Genomic DNA, 17751 nt, shown 5'->3' on the forward strand with positions numbered 1-17751 from the left:
ACAAGTACCAATTTCTCCTGCCTTCGGAAATAAAAGTCAGTCTGAATTGACTGTTATTACAGCCGCTATCCGCCAAAAAGGGGGTGGGCGCTGATGTCATGTGGTGTCAGCCGCCTGGATGCCCATAAAAAGCAGGGCGTTCCCCTGATGCTGCCGCCTGCTTGCCCCCCTCCGCTACCCGTGCGAACGCCTCAGCAAGTGTGATACTCGCCGATGGCGTTTGCACAGGGGGTCTGTACATGTGCAAATACGCACATGTGCAGACCCCCCTACCATTGGAACGTGGCCGAATTTTGCCCCTTCTGAGCAAGTCTTAATCAAGTCTGCAAGTCTGTCCGACACCTCAAGAATGGACTGAATTGATGGGATTGTAGAACCTGAGGCTGGTCTGAGTGACTTACTGTAGCTATCCACAAGGGAAGATAGAATTTGGCGGCAGATAAGAACCACTTGGCCCATCTAGTCTGCCCCTTTTTTTTTCCCTTTAGGTATAATGTCAACCATTTTTGAACATTAGTTCTTTGTAAGGGTATTCATATGTTTAAATTGTTCCACTACCTTCGCCTCTACCACCTCTAAGGTTATGGGCCACACTAAGGTTACGGGTTCAATTCGCACCATGATCCTAACAGTTTGTATATTATCCCGGTGCTGGTTTGGGTTTACTACAGGTACTCCAGTTTCCTGCCACAATCCAAAAATATGCTCAGACGCTGCCTGGCATTAGACAGTGCATCCCGGGATTGAAATTCCGGCATTTTGGCGGCCAAATCCCGAGATCCTGAGTTTTTATAATCAAGTAGTTTCAAATCACACACAACTTCTGCCTTCATTCTTTTGTACTGATGGTTATATTATGTATTCTGGTTAAAAGAGTTAAAATTTGGTTCATACTGAAGGTCAGGTGCCAAATGAGTGCAACTTACTGTATAATAAAGGTAAAAAGCATAAGTAATTGGTCTCACATTGGGCCTTATTCTGGTTGGTGCGTACATTTCCGTATACTTTCGGATGGCGTTTTTTAGCCGTCTGCGCATGCGTGGGGAACGCTATGCGCATGTGCCACGCATGGTCTCCGTACTTGTTCTCAATAATACCGTACTGAAATGTGCCCCGCAATCACTCGGGAAATATGGGCGTATAATGGGCGTCATTCGGAACTACACAGGGGCGTACTTTCAAAGTGGGCTAAACTGGGCGGAAACATGGGCGGACATGGGGGAGTGCACTTATTTTGGTAGGCGTGCATTCGGATAGCACGCCGAATGCACGCGAACAAAAAGGCAAGAAATATGCGGTGTCCATAAGCAAGTATTGCTTTGCGGACACCACTCGGTCATGCGCTAGGCAATCAGAACGCCTAATCAGGACGGACGCACCTCAACCAATGTCAGCTGAACACAATACAATCACCTACTTTACTCATTACTTGTTAATTACACGCTTGTCACTGCTTCAATTGGAACCATTGCAGCTTAAATGGAACATTACTAAACACACACATATATGCTGCACTTTTCACACACTTTTAAACTGCAAATAATGAACACAACTTAATATTAATAATACAAATACACATGTCACTTCTACATGTATCAATTAAACCACACATTTGGGGGGAAAAAAAAAAACATTTATTAAATGAACTTATCAAATAAATTTGACATCGCCACAAAATAAAAGGTAGCGTAGCAGGAAGACAATTAAATAATATATAATAAATCCATGTATTCTAGACATACATAGCCACAGCAGAATCATTAGGAACACATCAGGTGGCTTCTCAACAAAAGTATAGCACCAACACTTCAAGTACAGCAGACAGTAATGGTAGCCGAAACAGGGCAACAGTGGAACCAAACATGACATTCGAAGCGAGGGCAAATGTGGGTACCCTCTGCACGGAATTGGACACAGGAAGCTGGCACACACAGCTCAATGAAAGATTTGGGAAGACATAAGGGTGGAGATTAATGCGGACACAAGTTCATTTGCGGGCACGTTTGGTAATGGCAGGCTCCTTGCCACGTGCAGCAGCTCTTCGGCCACGGCCACGGTCAGATGGTGGGCCAGGTGGAGCAGATGCTGGGGAGGGGGTGGATCGTCTTCCCCCTCTGGCAGCAGGGAGTGCTGATGGTGGTAATGCACCAGAAACGGATGACATTAGGACCCTATTGCTGGCAACTAGCTCCACCATAAGCTCATTATGGTGGAGGAGGAGGTCATTTTGCCGCAGGGCTTGATCAGACAGCACCTGCAGGCTAGCAGCAATTGACTGCTGGGTGCCAGCCATGGCCTGCTGGGCCTCAGCAATAGCCTGCAGGCTCCCAGCGATAGTCTGCTGGCTGCTGACCAAACCCTGCAACACCTCCTCGGTCCTACGCACCCGCTCTGATGCCGACTCTCCCTGCTGGTGAATATTGCCAAGCACCTGCCCCCACGTGGCCAATTCAGCCGCGGTCAGTGGCTGCTGCTGCAGGGGCCTGGTACTGGTGGCAGGTGGCACAGACTCCTCAACCTCCTCAAGAGATTCTTGACCAAGCGGTGGGGATGCTGGTGAAAGAGAAAAATACAATTACAACACATTCCATGCAAAATTAGAACCAGCTACTTATGGCATGGCAAATAATTACCTTCAAGCAAAGAAGCCATGACTTCCGCTGGGGCCTCGCTGTCCATGGTGCTCACCCCCCGGACCTCCTCGACTGCAATTCAGCACTCTGCCATCTCTTCCAGGGGGGTGAGCTGCAGCTTTGATGGCATGGGGCCAGCCCCAGAGGTGTGGCTGTGTTCCCACCGCTGGGTCAATTTCTTCTTGAGGTTCGTTTTGAAGTCGTGCCACCTGCAATCAAAGTTTACATATTGTATTAATACATGTCACTCCTCATGTTTGCTGTAGCACCCATTGCAATCTGCCACAGATTACAACATGTGCTTCATGACACCAAACTTACATGATATTAAATTTGAAAACCAACCCTTAGAAGATACACTCACAGTCACCCTACAATAACTATCAATTAAATGACATGGCAAACATGTCTGTGCCTCCAAGCAACGTGCCCGGCCATTGACCAACTCCATCTAACATCTAATGTAAACATTACTGGTCTTGTAGTGGTCAAATATAACACACATGTACTTGCCTCTTCTTAACGTGCTCCGTCTCACGAACTTGTGGAGCCACCGCATTAATCTCCGCCGTTATGTCCTCCCAGATCTTCCATCTCCTTGTGTGTGTCAACCGGTCCTGTGGATACTCGATCCAATCCCGTGCGTGGGGCACCAGGATGGCAAGCTCCTGTGCTTCGAATGCCATGTTTCTGGTGGTTGGTTCCTCTGTTGCCCTATTTCGGCCACGGCCACGACCACTGGCACCGCCACTGCCACTGGCACGGCCACGGCCACCTGTTGCTGTACTCGAAGTGCTGGCCAGGCTACTCTGTTGGGAAGCCACCTGCTGTGTTCCCAATGATTCTGCTGAGGCTGAAGATGGGCCAGCTGCCGATTGGCCTGATGTAGATGGCCCAATGGCTGGTCTGGGTTGATGGGGACATAGGTGGTGCTGGAGTCCATGCAGGCAAATAGGTCCTGCCACTCCTGCTCTTCCTCAGATAGAGATGCAGACATGTGTGCAACCACATTGCATTTGTCTAACACACCTTTATATACTATTTCTGTAATTGGCGTACATCAGCGACACCCTGCGTTCCGTACGGCCGCGATCCATACGGCCGCATTCCGTACGGCAGCGTCAACCGTGCGGCGCATAGGCCACGCCCCTAGCTGGTGAATTTTTTTTAAAAAAACCTGGCAAACTTAGTAAGTGTGATTTAGTAGGTAAATGCAGATTTTTACACCAATGACCAACTAAAACTGAGGTCAGACATTAAATGTATATGTGAATGTACATCTGTACTGAGCACTTGTTTGGTATGTAGTACAAATGACAATACCCATTCCATATGTAAATCCAGTCCACCACTTAGGCACAAGTAATCAGTGCTAGCATCCAAATCACATGTGAAAGCTCTCCAAATTCAGCCTTGATGCTAGCTACTTTTCATTCCACCTCTCTAGTGTGGGCCAGTGGAAGGTAAGTGTACACATGGCAGCATGGCCTAATATTGGGAAAAGGTCTGGCACTATTTGCTATGTTTCTGCTGCATAGCTTTCACTATCAACTAGCTGTTTAGTACCTTGTTAGGTGTAAGTGGCTAGTGATGCAGACTATTTCACCTGTTGCTTATACCCATGTTTGGTGAATGTAATAGATTATATATAATGGGTTCCCATCTTATTTTACACTGTCTGTTTTGGAGATAGTAAGTAATGGCATGGTCTGCTAAACTATGCAAAGGTCGACAAAAAGGGGTAAGATATCCAAGGGAGGATATCTAAGAAGTCTCCCGGGTGGGGCACAGCCTTCTATAGATTTATAACTGTTAAGACTAAATTTTATTAGTTAAAACATGACCCTATAGTTGGGTCAGGATGGACAAAAAGTCAAGGACAGACAAACGAATAACACTTTAGCCAATATATAAGAGAAAGTAGTGAAATATAATGGGTTCCTTAAATCTGATGTCACATCAGATTTAAGGAACCCATTATATTTCACTACTTTCTCTTATATATTGGCTAAAGTGTTATTCGTTTGTCTGTCCTTGACTTTTTGTCCATCCTGACCCAACTATAGGGTCATGTTTTAACTAATAAAATTTAGTCTTAACAGTTATAAATCTATAGAAGGCTGTGCCCCACCCGGGAGACTTCTTAGATATCCTCCCTTGGATATCTTACCCCTTTTTGTCGACATTTACCTTTCTCCCTGGGAGCACCTCCACAACTTTACTAATTATATATATTTTTTGATTGTGTTGATTGGAGTACGCCTTCCTATCTGCTGTCAAAGTAGCCCAGTGCACCTCGGCCCTCCCTCTCCCCCCTCCCCTTTGTTTCGAAACTATGCAAAGGTACAGCAAGTGTGGGTTTGCGATGCAATGGGTTAGCCGTCTGTTCTGGCGCATACACGCTGTTACTGTAAAAATGAACAATAAAGTTAATACCAAATATCACTCTGATCAACCAATGACAGGACATGATCGCTTGATTTGTGCCATTGCTAAGATGGCGACCTATGGCAGAGCAGCCCCTTTTTCTGCAGCAGAGCTAAGGACACTGGTCGCCGTTATGGAGACCAGGCTGGGCCGTGCAGGGCCCTTTATAACCAATCGGCAGAAGTGGAATGCCTATGCGGTGTCCCGCCGGCGCATATACGCCCGCACGCAGGTGCGGCGGACCATCGCACAGCTGGGGCGGCGGTGGTCAGACTTGAGGCGTCGCCAGCCGGATTTGCTCCAGCAAATCAGGGCCAGGATTGCGAGATGTGAGTGTTTATACATTAAATGGCCATTTGTACATGATTGCTTACATGACATTATTTAAGCCAATAAGGTCACCAGCCTGATCATGAGTTAAACATGGCATACACTATATGTGTGCTACTTCCTGTTTGACACCCTGTAATGGTCATAAAATATGTTATTGGTGAGGATTAATGTTTGTGATGCTTACAATGGCCCAAATGTCACAGCATACCTGCCATGTTACAGGCTGTGTTTTGTAAAAGCCACTAAGGAGCTGATTGCCTGTACATTTATCTCTACTTATAACCTTTGCATTTATAGTTTGATAAGGCTTAATACAAATGACCCCTAATTGGCACTTTTTTGTTTTTTCCCAAACACAGCACGGGAACGAGCAAGACAGGCCCGATGACTCAGAGGCTTCCCAGGCCCAGGAGGAGGCCCAGGAGGAGGCGGAGGAAGTAATTGCAGAGGAGGTTGGCATTGAAGAAGGGGTGGCGGAGGAAGTGGAGGAAGAGGAAAGGGAGGAAGTGGAGGAGGAGGTGTGGGCAGCGGAGGTGGTGGCATTGGAGGAAGAGGTGGCAGAAGAGGCGGAGGTGCCACATGAGGAGGCCACAGAAGAAGAGGAGGCCTGTGAGGTGGTGCAGGCACCAGAAATTGGTATGTATAGATAAAGAATCATTATTCCTTTTGTCATCTTCTATTTGCTATGTAGCACTGGTGATTCAATTATTTTTTTCAATACTATAAAGTGATAAAACAAACTGGGTAGCAACAGACACACTTAGGGGTTAGATAGGGTGGGCAAACCATCCCTTTCATCCAGGACACATATTAATGACACAGGTTGTGGGGATGGCTTTCAGGTCGATTTTAAGTGTCAATGAACCAGTGTAGTTAATCTGTATCCTGGAAGAAAGGGATGACGTGCTCATGTAAGGGTTACATGTCCCTGCTGCAAGCGTACCATCTGTAGCCTCATATAGGTGAGTAGAGTTTACAGGTGATTAATTTTACCAAACTAGATTCAGTATGGCATAAATGGAGTATGGACAGGCGTGGCTTAGACTGGAGTAACAAGTGGTCAGTGCCCCTGGGCCCTCCTCTAGCTAACCACCCCCTGCGGTGTGCAGGTATGTTTGGCACCATAATTGTGTGTTGATTTGGTCTTAGTAATGATTTTGTGCATGGGAGTGGGTTAGTGCTGCAGCTTCACCTAACTGGCATTATGACAATGATTTATGGAGCAGACCATCAGCAGGCAAGCCATCCTTGATTGCACAAATGTACTGAGCATTCCTGAGAGTTGACTAACTCCCATGCCACGCTCCATCATATAACAGACACTGAACTTTGTTTGCTGAATTGGGATTGGTGCAGCGCGTGACATGCTTCTCAGAGCTTAGTCATGGGTGGGTTTGTATTCAGAAGGAGCACTATGACTGTGAGGTGTTCTACAGAGTAAAGGGTAGAGGGGAAAAAACAGGCTTTCCATGTAGTATGTATGCATGTATGTATAGATGTATGTGTCATATATATAGTTATATTTGTGTCTATATACATATATATATATATATATATATATATATATATATATATATATATATATATATATATATACACACACACACCTGTCACGGTGCATGTTTAAAATTTAGGTATGACTATGTTAAATGTATGCATGAATATCATTAGTAATTTTACCATTTTTAATTTGTCCACAGATGAGCCAGCCCAAGCACAAGAGGGTCTCCGTGGGGCCCTCTTACGTATACGAGGCCACATGCGCCAGGTCCTGGCGGAATTGGACCGCCTACTGGATGGCGCTATTTAATTTATATTTTTTTGGGGGTTCAAACGTTTTGTATTGAGAATAAATTGTTTATTACAGTTCGAAGTTGTCTGTGTGTTTTTCTAAAATGGAAAAGTATATGTGTAACTTGTTTATAATCTTTTCAATAAGCAAAATGTAAATACTGTATATAGATGTATGTTAGGTTCACATGCTGTAAGGGTTAATGTGTGTAATGAATGTAGTAGTAATGTGGTTCAGTATATATTAGAATTTAATTGATTCAAATAGACAACAATCCCTTTGTAATGAGGTTGCCTAATTGCCTAAGTGGGTCATGTGATCGCTGTGTGTGCTCAGAAAAATAGTGTTGTATTTAGCGTAAATACTCCGCATCGGTGCGTACGGCCGGCTTCCCTACATTCTAACGTGGTAAGACCGTGCTTACGCTGCAAGACCGTGCAAGAATCTGTACGTGTCCACCGCACACGCAAGGTTTGTATGTCGTCCGTACACACGCCCTGTTCTTAAAGAGTGAGTCCGTTCGAATGCGGAGGACCGGTGGGCGTTTCTATAGACGATGTCCGCACGCCACCGCACAGCGTGGCGTGCGGACCGCTCCGTAGGAAATCGGGAAAGTACGCACCGATCAGAATAATGCCCATTGAGTCATTTTGATTATGAGGTCACTATCTAACTGCCAAGAGGTCACTGTCTAACTCAGTGATGGCTAACCTTGTTAGCCATCCCAGCATGCCCTGATACTGTTTTACTATTTGCCCATGCTAAAACTGATCCAGAGATAAATGCAAGGGTGATAAGGAGAGATAAACGTCCAGCCAATCTCCTTCTAACTGATTTTTTCAAGCACAGCCTGTAACATAGCAGTTAGAACGTGATTGGCTGGGCGTTTATCTATCTTTATCACCCTTGCATTTATCTCTTGTTAAGGCTTAATACATCTGCCCCATTATTACCTATTGAAAAAGGTATGAAGGCTTCGTTCTTCTTGAAATGTCCTTCTGAGGTGAGAAAATGTTCTGGGTAAAACTCATTTGGTTTTTCAAAGTAGGTGCCATCTTTCAGTGCTGAGGTCAGAAATGGGATAACGGTGGTCCCCTGTGAAGGAATAATTATAAACTGTTGATTAACTAACATAAATACAGAGTTTAGAACAGAAAATATCTTTCATATATTTAAGGAACTTATATCTCAGTGGAACCAATGTTTAATCAGAAGGCTGAACGATGAGGTTTCTAACCAGTGCAAAAATGGACAGCTCATGTGTTGGACCTGACTCTTATACAATCGTGGTTTGCAATGGGGTCAACAAGTGTCTACACTTACATCAATACTATTCTTATGTATATACCTTCTTTAATATTCTATGGGTAGGTGTATCAAGCCTCAAGGAGAGGGAGAAAGTAGAGAAATTGAATAAAGCATCCAGCGTTAACTTATTTTATAGAATGTACTTGATATCTGAAAGCTACAAACTGACTGGTTGCCATGGGCAACGTCACATTTGTCTATGCAGTTAGAGAAAAGCGAATAACCTTTTACCGATCTTTATTGTATTTTCCTCATGTATAACCATTATCATTGTCAGTGCAATTTAATGCGTTTGTGTCTCTGTGTGTGCTTGTGCTGGTATGTATGTGTGAATGATTGTTTAATTTTTTTTTTCATTAAAATCTCTGACTTATTGTAAATAACCATTACAGATCCAATCACTGTACCCAGCTGTGTCCCTATGTAATGCTCCAAAACATTGAACTCTCACCTTTGGAATGAGATATCCCTTGAATGTGACATCTTTGGAAGTTGCATGTGGGACATTACCGGGAACTATATCACCAAACCGCTGGATTTCATGGATGACGGCGTCGGTGTACGGCATTTGCTTCCTGTGCTCCATTTGAGGTTGAGCGGACCCAACGACTCTTTCAATTTCTTTTTGTACTTTTTCTGTTGAGTAGTAGATATTACAAAAAGAGGGGTTTTAGGAAAACGCACTAAGTTATGGGAGAAAACTTTTGAATTATTAATAAATGACTGATCAAATATTGGGGGTCACAACTGACTTTTATTATTGAAAAATTGTCTCCTCTTAACATCGGCGTGCACATTCTTGGACTTACCAACTGCACTACTATGTGTCTACTATGTGATGGTCAGTGGTGCACCCCCGAGTTGTATAGAGTTACCATATAACAAAAAAAGAAAAAAGAAACTTGGGTGGGGTGCACGCTAGAACCCCAATATTTTAACCATATTTATACAAGATTATAATTGGGGTTCTAGCGTGCACCCCACCCGAGTTTCTTTTTTCTTTTTTGGTTATATGAGAAGTAGATATTACAATTATCATTCTGATTCATTTGTGGCCCATATTTATAGTCTAGAATCAAAACAAAATATTTTTTCCTATAACATCCGTCTAGCCTGCCTGTGTCCCACCTTGAATTATCCTTCTACCTTCAGCCGGCACTACTAGTATATACAGTATACAAATGTTTTGGGATACGTAAAGAGGAGCATGTTGGCATGCAGTAGCTTGGTTATGTCTTTGGGAAAATGGGCCAGCATTAGTTTTCTGGTGATTTCACTGTTCTAGATGCTGCAAGGTAAATGTAGTCATTGGGTGCAGGGTGGAACCCTCTGGACACTGGCGCCTGTGTGTGCTGAACATGCTACACCAGTCATGCAGACGTGTCCTCTAACATTCTGGCTGCAATGTGCCCGTATCACAGCAAGAATGTCTCAGCATAGCAAAGATCTCCAAGGCTCCTGCTATGCCCTTGCAGTGAATAGGAGCTCGCAAGTGCACCATGCCTACCTTCCATTCAATACAATGGGACCAGCAGCGAGCCCACTACAGCACATCTGTAGATAAAGTGCTTAAAGACACCTTATTGATTTGGCTTAGCTTGATGATTTATCTTTCAGCATCATAGCTACACACCAAGTATCGCATTTTGCATGCGATGCATCTCTCCGCTCATTGCAAGCATGGCGCAGTTAATTAACGGCCTTTGTGATGAAAGGATCTCCAGAATTATGACCCGCGAGTCCTTCTGCGCATGTGCCGAGTGTAGTACCAGTACCGAGTGCACGGCGTGTGAGCAGTACCCAGAGATGCCTGTTCCGGTGTACAGTCACCACGAACAATTCATCTATTAATTTTGGGCAGCACTGGTTACTTCCTGCTTCAGTCCTGTGTCTGTATCCTGGGCATATAAGACTACCCTTCTCTGATCTCAATAGGTTCAAATCTGGCCGCTGACCACTCCTCTTCCTGTCATCCACTAATTCTAATTGGTTGATTGCAGCTGCTGTTGCCCCTTCTCTCTTACAATTATGGTGTCATTCCCGGTGTCAAGGGTTTGTTGCCCAGGGCCCGCTGACTTTGTTATTAGGGTTAGAGAAGACAGGTCACAGTGAGCAAGGCAAGGAGCTGCCTGCTGCTATACTGTTTGCACTAGCTCCCTAGGAGCACATGCTGACAGATGGGCAGTGACTCATGTGGTGTTCATGTGTGGTGTGGTGTGGTGAGGGCATTTCATGTGACACTCCACATTAAAATCAGGTGGTATTGGCATAAGGTCTTTCCCGTGTTCTGCAAGCAGATGAGCCTGGCACAGACTGTACGTCAATGTGTTTACATTTTGTGTATTATGGGCCATCCAATGGCGTCCAGATGACCTCATCAGGTGGATTCCTAAGGTTCAAGTCCATGGTGTGGGACCCCCCACCCCCCAGGCAGTGAGACTGATACGCATGCGCAGGTGATAATAGCTCAGCTTAGTAAACATCACCATTACGTACAGTGCAGTGCGCAATAGTGTACATGTTTACACAGGTGGGAAAATCCCAGCAGCCTCGGCAGCTGCACAAGCAGGCAGGAGCAGGTCACATGACTAGTGGCAGTTAGAGAGTACTCTGAGGTAACTGAAAAGGTTTTTGCTGTGATATGTAGTGCATGCAGGTTATTGTAATTTGTGATAACCATTTTCAAAGTTTACGGTTAAGAAAAGATTACTCAGCAGCATAAAATACCAATAAGAAATTTTGGTACTTGTGTAATATCTGGGCGCCCGATGTGATTGTATGCCTTACCTTAGGGCATACAATCAAATGCGATTCGATGCGATTTTCCATAGAATTCAATGTTAACATGGTCCTGTTCATTTCCCCACTATCCAAGTGGGCATAGAGTTGATTTTATATAGCGTGGCGAGCGCAGTGAGCCACCAAGCCCGAAGCACGGCGAGTGCAGCGAGCCCCGCGAGGGGCCGCGGAATACATTTTAAGTAATCCGCGGCCCCTCGCGGGGCTCGCTGCGCTCGCCACGCTATATAAAATCAGCTCTATGCCCACTTGGATAGTGGGGAAATGAACAGGACCATGTTAACATTGAATTCTATGGAAAATCGCATCGCATTGCATTTCGATGCGATTCGATGCAATTTTCCGACCCGATCTTAAAATCGGGCGCCCAGTTATTACACAAGTACCGAAATTTTGTAATGAATGTCCATGTGAATTGTACAATGATTTGTGTTGTGAATTAGTTGTGTAACATACTTCCATGAAACTTGTTTCCCGGCCTATGGTAAGAAAGTAGGTAAAAAATAGAGATTTTAAGAACTTATAATAATTAACGGATCTCAGAATTTGTGCTTCTTTACAAAATGAACTTTTTCTTGAGTGCCACATAAGGTCCAAAGGTTTTTTCATTTACAGTTCATTAAACTTCTCATGTTGTTGTTCCTTTCGGTAGTGGTGCTCAAATTCCAAGTAGGACAATGTTAGTTGAGGGAATTGTATACACAGCAATTATCATATCCTTATGATTTAATTTATGGGCTGCATTATTGCTTATAGTATCCTGAATATGACATACTTTGGACTTCTGGGTATTTCATCATGAGCAGGAGCCTCCATCTCAGAGTGGTGGTGGTGGTCTCCATCCCAGCTGCAAATAGATTTCCCACCAGTGCAATCAGGTTGTCATTGTGGTAATACAGAGTGGATTCTGGCTTCCCCTGCATTATATAAATAGGAAATCAATACTAGATAGATAGATAGATAGATAGATAGATAGATAGATAGATAAGGCCAATCAGTGCTACACCCACATAGGTGTGATAAACACCTTTCAGCCAGGACAGTAATCCTAACTGCTGGTACTCCGACAGGGGGGCAAGCACATCTAGGGGGAGATTCTCTAAACTAAATTTTTTTTGGGATGCTCTAAGCATCCCCCGGCGGGGGGCATCTGCAGAAAAATCTGGCAATGCCCCATAGAAGCCTATGGACTTCTAACGCGACCCCCCGTCGCCCCGCACCGACCCCCGCCGTCCCATACCGACCCCCCCTCACCTGTGTCTTTGCAGCACAGAGCTGTGCTGCCCGGACCTGTGACCTCCTCCTCCCTACACTATGATCCTCTTCCGGGTACCCGGAGGAGGAGAGCCAGCCCCCCATGCAGCAGCAGCAGCACAGTCCCGGGGAAGGGAGGGAGTTGTCCTTTGCCATAATTATCGCATATGTTACAGCATATGCAATAATTAGATATGCGGTAGCCGGCGATAGGGGGCGGTAAGGGGGCTCACCAAAGGTTTTATTCTCCCTCCCACAAGGGAGAATAACCCCTGCAAGTCAGGATCCCGACTGTCGGGCACTTAACAGTTGGGATTCCGATGTCGGTATACTGACCGGCGGAATCCAGACTGTTGGGAGGTCATCGCCTATACAGATGTAGCTAAGCTCATCTGTCCTACCTATGACAGTTGCTCCGACAGATGAGGCATTCCCCTGGCGTTCCCGGGGAGTGTAAGGCATATGTTCATCAACAAGATGTAGTTTTTTGCAAATCACCAATGCACAGTACAGTAATACAGTCCAAGGACTACTTTACCGTTTCGTTTATACAGTATGTTACATACAGTAGTCAATCATTCTCTGCCCGCCACCATGTTGTACAGTAACTATTCTATGTAGATGTTCATTCAGCCCCAGGGACTCGTGGGGAAATGTATGCCAAGTTTAGCTCCATAGGAGAGGGCTAAGCTCTGCATACATTTCCCCACCGAGTCCCTGTAACAAGTATTTGCTTGTGAGAATTGTCCTCTTCAGATGGCATTAGTTCCCGATGTACCTCTCCTTCCTATTGGAAGGAGCTCCAACTTTCCAACCAGTCAGATTCCTCCACTTCTATTGTCTCCCTCTGTACACATGTGCGGACTCCACCGATGGAACTCACATAGAGTTAGATAATTATCGGGGGCCCAACAAATCTTTTAGAAAATACACAGTTTCAGATACATATGGAGGCACTAATGTTTTACTGTACATACTGTACATTTATACTTATGGGTAATTGCTGCTAAATGATAAGATGTAATTTATACCTCTAACTGCTTAGCCAGGAACACATCAATCAGATTCCTCTGGTCGTTCACATCCAGTTCTTTCTTCTGTTTTGTAAATGTCGCCCGTATAAACGTCTGCATCTTTGTAAGGTTTTCTAAAATTCTTCTGTGAATTCCCGGCAGCCAACCCATCAAGACTGGGAAACTGCTGTACAGCTTTAAAAGAAAGATACATTTGTATCAAATCAAATATTTACAATGGCCAGTGCAAGGGAAGTAACTAATTGACTTTAATACTCAATTTTGTTGTCATTGTGTTACATTTACTTAAATGTTTTGTGATTCTGACCTGTTTACATTACCTTGCTCTTGCTATGATAATTAGCTGCACAGACACAGAAGTGGGATCAATAGAGATCCCTCTCTTTCATGCACATTTTCCTCCAGAAATACCTCTGAACATGGCATTAGGAACTTGACACATTTGAAAATATTTATGTCCCAACACCATGTTTTATGGGAATAATTACATTATGCAATGCTATCTCGATATGATATAATATATATAAAGTATCTCTTATGCAAACACAATTTATTTAACTAATAACTAAATGTGTATGAACAAGCTTTATGGAAACAAAAACTGCTTTGTACCTTGGCCTATAGCAGTGTTGCCTAATCTTGACACTTCAGCTGTTGTTGAACTACACATCCCAGCATTCTCTGCTACAGTTTTGCTATTTGGCCATGCTAAAAATAATGTAGGACATGCTGGGATTTGTAGTTCAACAACAGCTGGAGTGTCAAGGTTAGGCATTTCTGGCCTATAGGAAGCAGAGAAACCAGGCTTCTGGTAACCCTGAACTGGTTGGCCCTGCTATAGGCCTGGAGTGATTGTCCAGGCTATGGGCGGGATGTATTAAAATACATCGCCGCCCTTCACCGCCCACTGCGATGCCAGCACATATGTACTAACATATGCGGCTGGCATCCCTGTGCGGTAACGAAGACCCCCCCGCGATACCTGTACTGTGCTGTGCGGGGGGGTGTCTCCGTCTCCTCCCTGCCGCCTCCGGCTGCCTTCACTGCCGGCGCCTCCTCCTCCCCCCTTCATCACGTCCGGCTGGGGGAGGAAGATCTTACCTTCCGGGGTCCAGGAGGACTTGCAAGAAGGTAAGCCGAAGGGAGAGGGGGGGGGGGTCGGCGGGGTGGCGATACCTTGGCCGGTGAAATCAGTGCGGCCGGGTAATAGTACATATGAAAATGCGTTAAAATGGGGGTTTTACCGCATTTTCATTTTGATACATCTCGCCCTATAACTCCAGAGAAATCAACTTTTAAAGACCACAGTAAAGTCCTATACACACTTAACAATATTGGCAGCATCGGGACCTGGCGGGGGAGCAGGCATTGGCAAGTTTATACGCATTTGCCAATGACTGCTCCATGGTGAGCAAGGGCAGGGGGGGTGGTGGGGGGAGCGATAGCCGGGCTGCCGCTGCAACATGGCCATCGTTAACAATGACCTCCCTCATCCGCATATGCTTGGATAAGGGAGAGGGTCATTAACGAGGCAACGACAGGAAGCGCACACATTAGGCGACCAATATCGTCTAGTATGGGCCTTAAGACATGTTCTGTAATGTCTTCTATAGTAATATAGAAAAAGGATATAATGTTTATATTTCATACTGGAAACAATGTCTGCATGTACAGATTGAGTAATTGGTGACTGTAAATCGCCCTGTTCCGTACACACAGGGCGAGTTGAGGTTTGTGCTGAGCGACACTGAATCGCTCGGAACACAGTGCTGCACCGTCAATGGGAACAGTTGTGTAGAAATTAAGTATATTATTCCCCGAATGCATAAAACTTACAACAACATTTTAAGTGTAATGGGAAAGGATAAGAATAGGTCAGAGCCAAAGAATCCTGGGATTAATAATAACACATAAGGACTGATCTTGAGTTGTAAATAAAGCAAAAGGGAGCATTAAAAAAATGTTGCTCTGCAGGACAGGGCAGATGTACAATGTGCAGAGAAATATACATTTGGGATGGATGTGTCTAAACTCAAATCTAATTTGCAGTGTAAAAATAAAGTTGTCTAACAATTATGGACTACAGTATATCCAAAAACAATTAGAGATTAGGCTTTAGTAAGTACCCAGGATAGTAGTTTGCACAGTATACTACATAACTGATATTAAATTCAATGATGTTTGTGTGTATGCGTGTGTGTGTGTATGTGTGTGTGTATGTGTATGAATGCTCCACGATAACTCTCACTTTAATCGTCTTCAAACTTTGCACACTACCTTATCAACTTAAGAGACAATCTATGTTCGAAGATGAGTTTAATCGGATGACCCCTTAAGGGTGCTGTCATAAGGGTCCATACTACAGATGCAACCTTTCTCATCATTGCTGGCGCATCGCCTGCCGCCTGAATCTGGCGGCATGCATCCATTGCCAGAAATAGGGTGCGTGGTGGCCTCCGTTAAGAGCGTCTCCATCTGTATTTCTGTTGTTTTCATGCAATGTGATATGTGATATGTCGTTATAAAGCTTATGACTTTCTGAATACAACCAGCGCTGCTGAAAGCTCTGCTGTGCCCATCTTCAAAAGAACTCCCATCTTAGTAAATGGATCCCTAATAGTCCCTAAATGCTCAAATATAAATGTGTGTAATTGTGTGCAAACCTTGAGCCCATGACAGTGCCCACAAAAGTAATTGCAAAACTTTCTCAATAACACTCTGAACTGCTGGTTATTTTTTTTATCAAGCATTGAATGCATTTGTCACAGAAAAGTAGACTTATACAATACGTAAACAGCAAAATCCCATGAAACATAATGCAAGAATAACTTACCCTGACCATGGGGCTTCCCAGGAGTGTTATATTTTCATTAATGATGCTCATAAGTTGCAGTATGGTTGGGTCATCGTATTCAAATCTATAACCGATTAGTATAGACACAATTATATTGGCTACTGCAGCGTTCATGATGGTCAAGTGATCAAAGGGTTTTCCTGGATATGGAAGATTTAAAAAAAGAAATAAAAAAAAAAGACATACAAATGTATAGGGTGTGGTATGGGATGCCGACAGTCAGGATCCCGACAGTCATTAGCCGACGTCGGGATCGCGACTGCATTTACTCAGACAGCATGGCGAGCGCAAAAAGCCCCTTGCGGGCTTGCTGCACTCACCACGCTGCGGGCACGGTGGCTCACTACGCGAGCAACCTATTCTATTCTCCCTCTATGGGGGTCGTGGACCCCCATGAGGGAAAAACCCAGCCTGTAACATGACAGGTAGGAGCTGATTGGCTGGCTGTTTATCACTCTCCATTTTATCACTTTTTGAAGCTTGATAGAGCTGGTCCTCAGAGATGTCATGGCGCAGTTCCATCACTGAAGTATGTACAGTAGGATCAATTTCTGTTTTATTAATTTTATTATCTCAAACATATTTGGATCAATATATGTCACGATTCTAACTCACCCCATCTGCTTGTAAAACTTGGAATTCCCCTTAATCTACTGACAGCAACAATATCTCTAGTACTGGATTACTAGAAAGGACTGCACCCCCTCCAGAGTGGTCCATTGCTCTATTTCCTGGTATCCGGACTCATGATCCGATTGAATCTAGGTCGACAGTCATAAGTTCGACCACTATTGATTGACAGTCAAAAGTTCAACAAGGTCAAAAGGTTGACAATCAAAAGTTCGACAGGGTCCAAAAGGTTGACAGTCAAAAGGTCGACAAGGTCAAAGGGTCGACGTGGAACAGGTCGACATGCAAAGGTTGAAATGCAATTTTTTTTCTAGAGGAGGGGAGGGAAGGGGGCAAAAGTAGGGGAATGCCCAGTGTTTTTTACGTGCGTCCCCATAAAAACGCAGGGTGTGAACACAGCGCAGGCGCGTCACTGCCTGCATGGTGCGGGGGGGTTGATGTCACATAACATCAGCCCCCGACCCCAAATCTGGAGGATGGTAAATTTGGACTTTTTCATGAAAGCTGCATGCCGCTAGCGAGGGTATTTGGGAGGTGTGGGAGAGGGGGGTCACATGCAGTGGGGCAGAAGGTGGAGCTTACCTGTTTCCTAGTCTGCGAGTATACGCAGCCCACGGAACTGGCCCTAATCCGGCCCTGTGTCCAGTGGCGTAACTATTATTTAAGCTCCCCCCGCCACACATTTTG

General features: G+C 44.7%; 1 protein-coding gene across 1 annotated transcript in view; it reads right to left on the minus strand.

Annotated features, from left to right (window-relative positions):
• The window catches only part of LOC146063036 (uncharacterized), an 83765-nt gene that overhangs the window by 4025 nt on the left and 61989 nt on the right, over positions 1 to 17751 (minus strand). Inside the window, exons 14-18 of the mRNA XM_083175046.1 lie at positions 16414 to 16574; positions 13578 to 13754; positions 12068 to 12209; positions 8945 to 9129; positions 8139 to 8280 (exon numbers count right to left, since the gene is read on the minus strand). Coding sequence (XP_083031172.1) covers positions 8139 to 8280; positions 8945 to 9129; positions 12068 to 12209; positions 13578 to 13754; positions 16414 to 16574 — 807 coding nt within the window. The remainder of the gene's footprint in view (positions 1 to 8138; positions 8281 to 8944; positions 9130 to 12067; positions 12210 to 13577; positions 13755 to 16413; positions 16575 to 17751) is intronic.

This window comes from Crinia signifera, chromosome 3 (assembly GCF_055691185.1).
Source record: "Crinia signifera chromosome 3, ASM5569118v1, whole genome shotgun sequence".
Classification (NCBI taxonomy): Eukaryota; Metazoa; Chordata; class Amphibia; order Anura; family Myobatrachidae; genus Crinia; species Crinia signifera.